Consider the following 11844-nt stretch of genomic DNA (forward strand, 5'->3'; position numbering starts at 1 on the left):
GCACGGAACAGGCACATAATTTTTCAAAAAATTTTCTCTCCGCATAGATATGATTACTTGGACAATCATTTGACACGCAAAATTCACGGAAATTGTAAAATGTCTTGATCTTTTTCTGAAAAATAATTTGAGATATTTCGCTTCAAAGCCCAAGTATTTCATCTTGAAGCTCATTTCCGTGCTTATATCGATTCGAGACCGGGTAAAGTGGTGTGGGTGGGAGGTGAAGGAGGGAGCTGGATGACAGGGGTAGTGAGGGTAGAATTTCAGCCCGGACAACTCCTGACCCGGGTTCGATGTCCTTCGACGAGCGCACGATACTCTACAGCTGCCACCATCCCTCTCTTCGGCCTCAACTTTGCCCACCCCCACTCTGCCATACCCCGCGGGAACGGAATAACCCGAGTGCTATATCTTTCTAACCCAGTATTGGATTTAATTTCCCCAGATTTCATCGCATCGGGGTAAACCGTTTGTAATTACTGGTTAACAATGATGATTAGGTTGATCGTTCAATGATCTAGATTGAATAGTAATGGAATGTTACGATGGGGGAAAACGTTTATTGATAAAGGAGATGAATGTTACAATGAATTGAGCATTTTTTCATTTGATTGCGTTTTTTTTTTTCGTAATGAGCTTATACTGCTCAGCGTTGGGCAGATAAAACTCTTTTCTCAGTATTCGCGTTAAATACTTGGGTGAGCATTTGAGTAACTAATGAATTTCGTAATGAATAGTCTATATCAAGATTATAACCGGAGTTGGTTACACGTTCTTACCCGCTCGTAGTTGAATAATCCTTGGAGTCTCGCTACGTTAATATACCAGTGGGTCTATCTTCAAATTAATGAATAAATTAGTATCTTTCGTGCAGCATTAATAATTCAATTCAAACGAAATTTGTTTCTACCAAAAATTCATTGTTTCAATCGTTTAACTTGCAAAATCATTTTTTTATTGGAGTTATTACTACACGGAGAGAAAAATTCTTTAAAAATTACCCGCCTGTTTCGTAATCTAACCGTCAAAACAGCATTCAGTAAAAATTACGGAACAGTTACATATTTTTTTACTGAACGTTCCATACGTTTTAGACTTTTTCCGTAATTTTTACCGAATATTGTTTTGACTGGCAGATTACGGAACAGACACGTAATTTTTAAATAATTTCTTTCTCGTTTTGTACGTATGAGCTTATTGGATCCCCGATAATAGTGGGAAAAATTGTGGCAGAGTCATCATGATATATATATTATATGAGATAGAGAGAGAACGATTAAAAGCGAATGTAAATTCCAATTGGAAAGTTCCTTATTTCGTAATGCGAGCAGTCCGGGTTCGACGCCCGGGTGTACGCGCCGCGCCTTCTGTACTCCAACGCGAAGCGCCATGTCGACCGGCTGACAACTCTCCATTTCATAATGGAGTATTATCAAATGCTGGGACGATATTTCTATCTAATTTACATTTATAATCGTGTGTAATTTCTTGACAAGTACATATTCAATTTCATTATTATTTCCATCTTGACGATTACATTGATTTAATTCGATAATTTTTTTCTTCATTGGAAAACCAAGAAATTCTCAATTAACTTGCAGACTAAATATGAATATTCAATGCTTTTGCATGTAGTTATATTTTCTGTCATCGAAAAAGTCAGCAAATACGTTACAAGAATTATTTCTTCTCGTAACTAGCTCCCATTATCAATAGCTCCATAGGCATTACACGGTACAAATCTCCACTTTATCCAAGTGTCGTTGAGTTGCACTTACGTGATGTTGACCGTCCCTGTAACCATATTTGCATACCCGCGTATCGTATCCACTGTAACCCACGATAGTTGTGAAATTTTCAACACCTCAAACTTATCTTTTGAACCTCCCCCCAGCTCCCCTCACGGCATCCCACTTATTTCTCTCCCCGTCTTTGAAAATATGCGAGAAAAAGTTTTCTGCGGTCAGTCCACGAGAGTTCGTTGCACTGTGGGCCTCTTTTGTATTGCTACCGTATTATGCTGTTCCTTGACTGATGACGAATAATACAACTGACGGAGAATTTTGGGCGCTTATTTAAGGGAGCTAAAGGCAAAGGGAGGATGAAAAAATCATTTTTTGGAGAAACAGAATTTTTTTATTAACTGATGGACATTTTTAATTGATTAAAACATCACCCTTTGTCGTCACAAGCCCGATCAAGATCGTTTTCAAGTTGAATGAAATTTTTTTTACCTCTTTCGTATACTCACGCGATCTTGCTACGCGTCCTCGACGCATCTCCGAGGCCATTGAAACGTACTTTCTCTCCCTCTCCGGTGCAGCGGAGAATCGAGATATATAAAACAGTCATTCATTCGATCAACAATTTTTTCCTCGTTGATTATATTTTTCACGCATTCTAGCCAAAGGCGAGGATGTCAAGCACCTGGGGGAGGTCAATTTGTTTCTCTGCATGTAGTTGTGAATATAATTTGTCGAAAATATTATTTTCTCGGGGCCCTCACGAGAAAAAAAAATTTCTTATGTCAATGGGTAATACATGAACGCTCCTGAAGACACCCTGAGCGTGTAATTGTGTCGACCCTTCGTGACCTCAATTCCTACCTGTGACGTGACCTGGTTCGCATCGACTACTGAATGCCGACGAATTTTATTGGGTACCGAATTTGTTCTAATATTGTTTAAGTATTTTACAGACAATTATCTGGAAAAACACTGTCTTAAGATTTTATAGGAAATTGTAGAAAGTGCCTAAATATCGTTAATGGATTTATCATGAATCATAATTATATATGTTTATTATTTGAACAGTAAATCATGGAAATATCAATAATCATGTATAAATCATTCCTCCGCCAAAACCCGACAAGTATCACGAGATTATATAAACTCCCCCGGACACACCGATTGCGTCAATCTCGCCTGTTACACATATTACCGCGCTTGGTATCCCAAACAGCCCATAAAACACATTGACATGAGTACCACTGCTCGGTACAAGGCTTTTAACATCGAGTGCATTGCGCCCTGGTGTGGACACAGGGGCGAGGAGTTGCATCGAGATGACGGAGATGAATAAAACGAATGCCAGAGAGCGATGGAGAGAGTAAAAAAAAAAATATTAAAACATACTAAAGAAATACCAACTCCTCGTTGACATGTGCGCCTGTGACTCAAGATACTCCTTTCCGTCCTTCTTTTATTCACTCATTTTATCGCCTCTGCTCAAACGCTCCCCGCTTTCCATCGCATTTTGTCACACCATCTCCGCTATCTGGTTTTTTGCCGATTTTTTTTTTAATCAGCCCGAGAAGGAGAAAAATTGCTATTGGTGGCACTCCACCCGCTGTAATCCCTTCCTTCTGTCAAATGTGTGCGCGCTCGCGCACGTCCTATTGAGCACAGAGCGCCCCCAATTCTGAAGGCCGTAAGGCCGACGAACCATCGAGGACGGGGTGAACTGCTGGTTGCAAGCGCCTTCTCGTGCAATTCGCTTCAGCCCATGAGAATACCTAGGACACGTTCACACGCTCGGTTAATTTTCTATTAAGGATGTTTATACTGAACCGCAGGGACTCGTAAAAAAAATTAATCGGATTTTTAAAAATAAATACTGAATAAAATTCAATAAGAAAAATTAGTCCATTGGGAGCTAGGGGTCAGCTATGAAAGACCACTTATTCTTCTTTTTTTTTAATATTTTCTTAACAATGTAAAAATTATATGTGAGTATGACTAAAAGCTCCGATTCCCCAGACGATTATTCTCAGTCCTTCCTTGAACGATTCCGGTTGTTGCTTGACCCTCTAACCCCCTTGTCATCGAAGTATAAGTACAGTGTTCTCATTTTTTTTTCACCCTCAAGGCCGAAGTACATTGAACCAATCGGAGTTAGTTCTCCTTCCCTTTTTTATCTTTCAACCTCCTTCAAATTATATTCGCTCGGTAATTGATGTTATGCGTTCCTCCAGAATTAGTCGAAATCCGGGTTAAGATTTCTATTTTTAAGACGGAAATTTAATTATTTAATACTGAGAATAGAGAATAGTATGAGCTAGACACTTTTCATCCCCTCACTTTGTCTAATCGAAGAGACGCCCTTAATCGAAAGATAATCGGGAAAATATTGCAGCATCCCTAAGCATCAATATTATTATTTTACTAGGTACCAGTGCACATGAAAGTGAATTTTATTTGCAATAGTTGTTGGAATGACAATGGAAAGTCATCTGTCAATGAACTGAAAGTTATGAAGCAGTTGAAAAATAGATAAATAATTATTGCAAGTTTTTGAGGTATTATGGGTGCGCTGCAACGTGCGGTGCAGAGATTGAGCCAGTGTTCGGGAGGGGGCGGTGGAGGTGGCGGAGGGGGGGAGGGCGCACTGAGCGCACACAGCTAATGACGTCAGAGCACACAGTTGCAGCGCCCTACATCGCGGGAGGTCACCGTGCACCGGGTTGACGGCCCACCGAGGTCGTACCTCGGACTAGAACCGTGCATTTCGTCTAGTTTCGTTTTCTAGGTTACCTTTTGGATTATATTTCATTTTATTCTATGTAGTGGATGGATTATCGTGAACAGATCTTGCAAGAGTTCCTTTCATACCTGAAAAATTCTTTTTATTATCTACGTTGAAGACACAATTAGTAAAAGTTCATCACAATGACATGATTGGTGCAAATGGACCACTTGATAATTGAGGGATGAAAGGGGTGAAAATTGATTCTGCGAGTTCTTTCGTTGGTTGAAAAAAAAAAATTAATGATTCAAATAATCGCACTGTTATTGACAAGTTACTGTTATTTTAATTATTGGGATATTATTACGGATAGGGATTATTAAATCAAAAGGATTCAAGTATGAAATGTAATATTTTATTTATCGCACACAGAAGGTATATCTTTCTCCTATGCCAATTGACAAAAGGCCCTTGTTTATTCATTCCTCTCTGTTTCTGTATGTTGAAATTATTCTAAACATTTCGGTGCTGTTCTGTAAAAAATTATACAATATCGACATCGACTGAAAACAGCTATGAACATACGATTAATTTTTATCCGCACATACTAAGCACTCTCAATATCAATGATCAATTATAATGATATTTCATCAATTGTAAAAATAATTCTGGAACATTTGATGATTTTGTAATATGCAATTGACGAATAAAAGTTACAATTTATTGAAAAACAGAAATAATGGATAAAATAAGAGGGATAGTAACGGGTCGAGGTTCGATTGTCGGCTTCTCTCGCCTCGCTCGTCACTGGAACAACGTACTGCCATGAACTCACTGGACATTGCCTGATTGTGAGAGTGTACTGACTCTCATGCACTAGGCTCGCGTGTCACTCGCGTCAAGTGCAGCAATGCCGTTCTAAGGTACAATGCTTTGTACCAAGCACATAATGTCGATCACCCAGCCCATAAATACGTACTATATATATATTTTTTTCTACTTATTTAATCAATGTATGCACTATTGTCTGGGATGTAATTTGAAATAATGCATACTGCCGGTGCGGCTGATTAAGAAACGATAATCCTTCGATTAAATTGTACCTATGACGTCACACAGAATCAACTTTCGTAAGCAATTGGATAAAACCTTCGTTTATACGGTCTATTTAATTTGATTTCTGAGATACACCTTGCAATCAAACACCTTGTAATGGCTCGTTTATTCTCTCATTATTAATGTGAGGGTCGAAAAGTACTGGAAATATTGGATTTATAATATAAATATATTTTGCAATTTTTTAAATTCAATTTTATGGTTAAATAAGACTGGTGAGAGAATGGGTTTGAAAATTGGTTTAAAAACGTGGGCATTGGTTTCTCAAGTACTTAACATCACAATACCTCATTAAGAATTACTGGACCAGGGTATGCCCTGCCCTGGACCGGACCAAGCACTCGTGCAGTTTGTTACACGCCCAAGGTGTGCAATAAACCCCCCTCGAGTTAAATAAATGATTTTTAAAGCTTGGAGAGCTATCTCATAAAACTATACGTCAGTCTCTGTATTTCGACACCTCGGATTTAATGTTAATACGGTCAATACACCCATTGCCACAATCACTGCGGTGAGATTCGTAATCGAATGTTTCATCTGTTTCGATAGGTCACCAAGGGGCGCGTACTTCGTCGTTTCTTTCTCATATAGCAATCATAGGTAAACTGGGAGAATGAAACTTTCCATCGTGACAGCAATGTTTTTTGTTTAATATAATGCTCGTACTCGTTGTAATGAGAGCGAGCGAGGGAGAGAGAGAGGGAGGGAGAGAGAGATTAGGGCTGGGAATTTTGAGGAATTGAAAGTGAAAAAGTTTCAATTTTTATACGTTTGTCGAAATTTTAACTCACTTGTCTCAAGATTAATTATAATTGCTTCGACAATAGTCAGTAGTTACCCAGATGTTGAATTTCATCAATCAGTTGTTGAAATTATACCCGTGGTGATTATTTACAAGAGAAAAATGTGATTGGTTCATGAGAGATGATTGGAATAATACGGCGAAAGCTTATAAATAGATACTGTTCGTGTCATTTGCTTCCGCATTATGAAAATTATATAATGTCAATTTAACGTTGCTTGAGATGCTCAGGCAAATTGAAGGGGGGGGAGGGGAAGGGAGAGTTGAGGCCAAGTGGTTTTGCCTCTTACGTTTGGGTGGCACACGTAAGATTCTCTTGTATATCATGTACTTGTCCAATACGAGGGTTTCACGTGTAATGAGAATTTCACAAGATTGGCACCTCCAACTATCTAGCGATGATCGTTGAGCAATTAACGTGGGAGCGTGGAATTCAATCATTTGAAGCTTATGCCAGGTGTTATCTACAATAAACAATATATGGGATTAACAGTTGATAGGGAATATTGGATTATGGACGGGGATTATTTAAATAATATCAAAACGATTTGACTATGAACTTTAATCCTTTATTTGTGGCACGCTAAAGGTCTATCTTTCTCTTATGATGATGTTCTCACATTTTAGACCCATTTGGAAGAAGGGTCGAATGGGTCTAATGGGTCTATGGGCCCTTGTTTATTCATTTCTCTCTGTTCCTTCTCTGATTCTGTTGATTAAAACTATTCTAAACATTTTGGTACTGTTGGGAGAAAAATTATAAAATACTGACATGGACTGAACACAAGTGTGAACATACGACTAATTTTTGTTTATACATATGAAGGACTGTCGATACTGAATGTCCGCGTCACCCCTACACATGGAAATCAATTTTAGATAATAAGAAAAATAAGATATCATCATCAACAATTTCCCCTTTCTTTGCACCGCTCCACAAGATCGGAGTGAGAGCTGTATCAAGAAAACGTGAGCTTAAGCACATCAGCTTTTGCCTGAGGTAATACACGTAAGACTGCGCTTTCACATTGCAACCGAAAAAAGCATCATCCCTGATACACATTTTAGCGAGTGTTAGTATCAGTGCCCTCGGGAGGCTTCGTCACCCGAGCATCGGCACCACTCGGATGTCCTCGGCCCCGTGTGCGGGTGAACGTCCGCTCACTGGGACAAACGACCGCTGGCTCAGAGCCGCGTATGTGACGTGTGTCACAAAATGTGGTTAAGAAGTTGTAAACAATTGGTTTTCCCGTTTAAATTGATGATCATATAATACAGGGAAAATGTTGATGAGTTGCGGAAAAAGTTTCTGAATTAATTGATTGATTGAATTTGAATAAGTTGTAACTGAAAAAATTGAGTTGATGAAAGATATAGATTCTATATAAATTCAGGTTGGAATACAAATTTACTGCTATATATTTAATAACTACAGCCGTTGGCTCCAGTTATACAACAACTACTGCAAAATTTACGAGCCTTCTCGCAAAAACTTAAACTCTACTACTCAACTGAACTATCGCGTTTTTCTTTTTTTTTTTCATTTTAAAGTCTTCGAATTGCTGTTTTTAACGAAATTGCAAAATGCGTGGGTGTCCTGGACAGCAGTACTGAGAAATCCTGACCCCCGCAATATTATTCCACACTTCAGCATTGATATGGTTGACACACTGAAGCCGATAGTTAGTGCTCGTGGCTGTAAAACTTTCCCCACTCGTATCGCAATCGTCTGATGATCGGTTGAAAACTAGACTCTTAAAATTTCTTTCATAATTTACTAAAAATTATTTTTCACAATGAAATATTTCTAATTTCGAGTTTCGCCAAAAATTTACTTTTCTGAAAAAAATTAGCCGATCACTTCATACTCGTCTCCGTGATGAACCGGACGATTTATTGACTATTTCCAATTTCGGCTCTTGCCGACATTTATAATTATAAAAATGGGGTAGTGAGTTTATTCCAAAAATCATGGTAAATTTATCAAACAAACATAATCGATCGCGAGTGGTTTTGAGTTCAATGACCGGGCAGAAAGGGTCGGGCTGCTATTGCGCGGGCGCTGTAAACTCAGACAGCACGAAAATACACATCTCATGTACTATATTGGATAATTATGAATGCACTCGTGATAATTCCGTCCAAGCGGAATTGTTGGTGGGGTCGATAACATTTCATCATTGTTGCAAAATAAAAATGAGGTAGCAGAGTATGAGAATATAAGCAAATGCCTGATACTATAACCACATTCGTTCGTTGAACATTGTTCGTGGATTGCAATGAATTGATGACCGGTTAATGCTTATGGTACGTCAATTTTTTATTGTTATGTACCATGGGGGTTGTATAATTGATAATAATTGACGCTTTCTATTTAGTTAGGGAGGTATTGAGAGTGCTTGATATGTGTGGACAAAAATGAATCCTCTGTCTATAGCTGTTTTCAGTCCATCTCAGTATGTTATAGTTTTTATAGTTTTTCTCCAAACAGTACCGAAATGCTTAGAATGATTTTAATAAATAGAACCAGAGAAGAAACAGAAAGGAATGAATGAACAAGGGCCTTTTGTCAAATGGGTTCAGAGTGTCAATCTTTCTGGAGACATTATACCAGAAAGATATACCTTCTGCGTGCGATAATAAATAATTAAAGTTGATAGTTAAATCGTTTTTTATATTATTGAGACAATCCCTATCCATAATCCAATAGGAGGTATAAAATGTTCTAGAATGTTGTTAGATGTTTCGAAAAAGTAGGAATATAATTTTGATTTATATTGATGGAGAGAAGTTATCGAGAAGGGATCCATGCAATAAATAATAATATAATATTCGAGTCGCTAGTGTGAAATTATAAATATAATAATTTGAATAATTAGAGAGCTTTCATTTGGAAACAAAAGCTGATGAAAATGGAACATAGAATTTTTTCAAAATACAAACACGGTGATATTTATCTTGTATCCGTGCACGTAAATTGCAATTGGCAATAACAATGACACCATCGATGCCAATCTGAACGATTTTTTGTTACTATTGCCTGGAGCCCGCACATCGTAAATTCAATGTGACACGAAAATAACTAGACAAAATATCTACTCGGATGTATCTAAAATGTTTCGCACTCAGAAACTAGTTGGTTGTACACGTGGGCTCGATGAAAGTGAAACGAGGGGATGGCTGGATCTATTTGTTGATACAAACTTCATAGATTACGTGTGAATATGTCACACCAGTGGTGCATGTAACTCTCTCATATGTACATGAGAGAAAGAGCTGTGGCTTAACGGTAAGAAACTGGTGGACTCGTAAATCCTTGGTCGTCACAGCTGCCTTAAAATGCAACTCTGTTGGGGCCGATGTTTATGGAGAATCGGTGGACCGTGAACGGCAAAATGCAACATTGAACGACACTGATTGTTGAAAGTTCAATCGGAGAACGATTGAGACGTGGAGTATGCCATTGCTGGCGAGTGATTCACTAATTGCGAAAGTCATTTCTTTACTGTCATTCATGATTTTTCCTTCTGTGGAGAGAAAAATTCTTGAAAAATTACGTCGCTGTTCCGTAATCTGCCAGTGAAAACAATATTCGGTAAAAATTAAGGAACATTTACGTACTTTTTCACCGAACTTTCAGGAAAAAGTCTAAAACGTATGGAACGTTCAGTGAAAAAATACGTAACTGTTCCGTAATTTTTACTGACTGGGAATTTTTCACTCTGTGCAGTTGCACATTTTTTACTGAATGTTGCATATTTTTCATAGAACGTTTTGGACATTTTCCTGAAAGTTCACTGAAAAAGTTTGTCAATCTTCCGTAATTTTTACCGAATATTATTTCAACTCACAGATTACGGAACAGTCCCATAATTTTCAAAGAATTTTTCTCTCCATGTAGTTTTTAAATTAAAAAATTCTTTTCAATTCATTCTCAATAATTGAATCCTTAAAAAATTATTTTGTAATTAAACAATTTATCAAAGTTTATCGACGCATGCCACACCACCGTCTCTTTTATCATCTTATCCTAGGTTAGTGTGCCAATCGCGTTTCCACTCTCGACCAGAAAAACGGGAGAAATTATGGGAAGTGAGAGAAAAGAAAATAAAAAAAAAATATCACTCGGGAAAACTTGAGAAAGTCATAAGTGCAGTCTACAGGGTGAATGAACTCTTCGCAGTAGACCCAATTGCCCGCTCATCCGCTACACCCGAGTGTCGCGTTCTCTTTTTGATTGAGCACGCGCACGTCTGGCATAATCGAGAGTGAGAATTTCTGGCGCTCATTAGATTCTCATAGTTGAGGTAAACCATTTATTTTTCTCCATCACCTTTTCGCAAATTGTGGCTTTCGTGGTATTATTCCAGTGACACAATAAGTCACATGCCGGAAGAAAGTCAGGGAAATTCAGTGGCACAATCTCGCCCTCAAATGGCCGATCGTTAAGTGATACTCAAGCCCAGGGAGTAAATCTCAAATGTGCCTGGGCGACCGAGTTTTCTAGTCGTAAACGCATACAGACACCCTCAACTTTGATTATAGCCAATCTCATCCAACTAGTTGAACTAGCCGAGCGAATCCTGGTGTTGGCGACACCATCAGTTACCGGCCTGTGCACATTCCATTGTTGTTAACTGTTGGGTAATGGATACGTATTTATTTAATATCCATCGCAGCATAATGAAATGTACAAACTCGTCCGAGATTTGACAATAATTTTTTCAAAATCAATATTATGGTTCGCCTGAGATCCTTGAGCCAAATTTCTCCATATTTTCAATTTTTCGTAATTAACCTCGCAATGAACAATTATTATCAAACACCAAATCAACACAGCGTCCGCATCACAATATAAAATTTTGTTTAATTACCGCCATTGCGTTACTCCCTCAATTACCAGAATTCGAAAACTTTATTATTATTGTTGTAATTCGTAACAGTACATTGCAGACATTGGAATTGCATGTCTACCATTTCGTGTCGGTGCGAAATTCACAAACTGTAATTTTTATTCATACGTACGTGGTTATTATGCAATGACGTGGTTTATTTTCACTGACAAATGATGAAGAAAGTTCTCAAACTATTTCCGTACATCTGAGGGGAGAACTAATGAAAAAAAAATTGTGAAGGATAGAATGGAAAATGGAAATATTGCTCAATTATTAAGAAAATTTATTTATCTAGTTGATAACTGTGCTTCAGTGGGAGGTAAATAAATGAATCATTTGAACAAATCGGCGGTGTCTGTTTGTCGATTGTGTAATTTACCAGGATCTCCGGATTGAATTTTTCTCTCATAACGATTTGAATAGTCATGTATAGAACAGCAGGGGGGATGAAAACTATTGCCTGATATATTGATACTTGTTCCCGATAGTAGTTTATTACTGAAGCAAAACGACAATCACCGATGAATATTCAATTGATAACCCCGAGCTCTAGTCGCAGGCGTT

At 38.0% G+C, this 11844-nt stretch overlaps 2 protein-coding genes across 3 annotated transcripts in view; one reads left to right on the forward strand and one right to left on the reverse strand.

The window, feature by feature from the left end:
* LOC135161250 (nuclear hormone receptor E75) overlaps window positions 1–11844 on the forward strand; it is a 78484-nt gene that overhangs the window by 20231 nt on the left and 46409 nt on the right. The gene's annotated exons all lie outside the window — the stretch shown is intronic.
* The window catches only part of LOC135161271 (uncharacterized), a 110518-nt gene continuing 101177 nt past the window's right edge, over window positions 2504–11844 (reverse strand). Inside the window, exon 2 of one of the 2 annotated variants that reach the window (XR_010298745.1) lies at window positions 2504–3517. Coding sequence is in view for 1 of the 2 variants with exons in the window: in XM_064118707.1 (XP_063974777.1) it covers window positions 6533–6849 (317 nt within the window). In the remaining variant the exon portion in view is untranslated. Of the gene's footprint in view, window positions 3518–4885; window positions 6850–11844 lie in introns of those variants that run through there. The other variant, XM_064118707.1, reaches the window with a different exon arrangement.

This window comes from Diachasmimorpha longicaudata, chromosome 4, assembly GCF_034640455.1.
Source record: "Diachasmimorpha longicaudata isolate KC_UGA_2023 chromosome 4, iyDiaLong2, whole genome shotgun sequence".
In the NCBI taxonomy this organism is placed as follows: domain Eukaryota; kingdom Metazoa; phylum Arthropoda; class Insecta; order Hymenoptera; family Braconidae; genus Diachasmimorpha; species Diachasmimorpha longicaudata.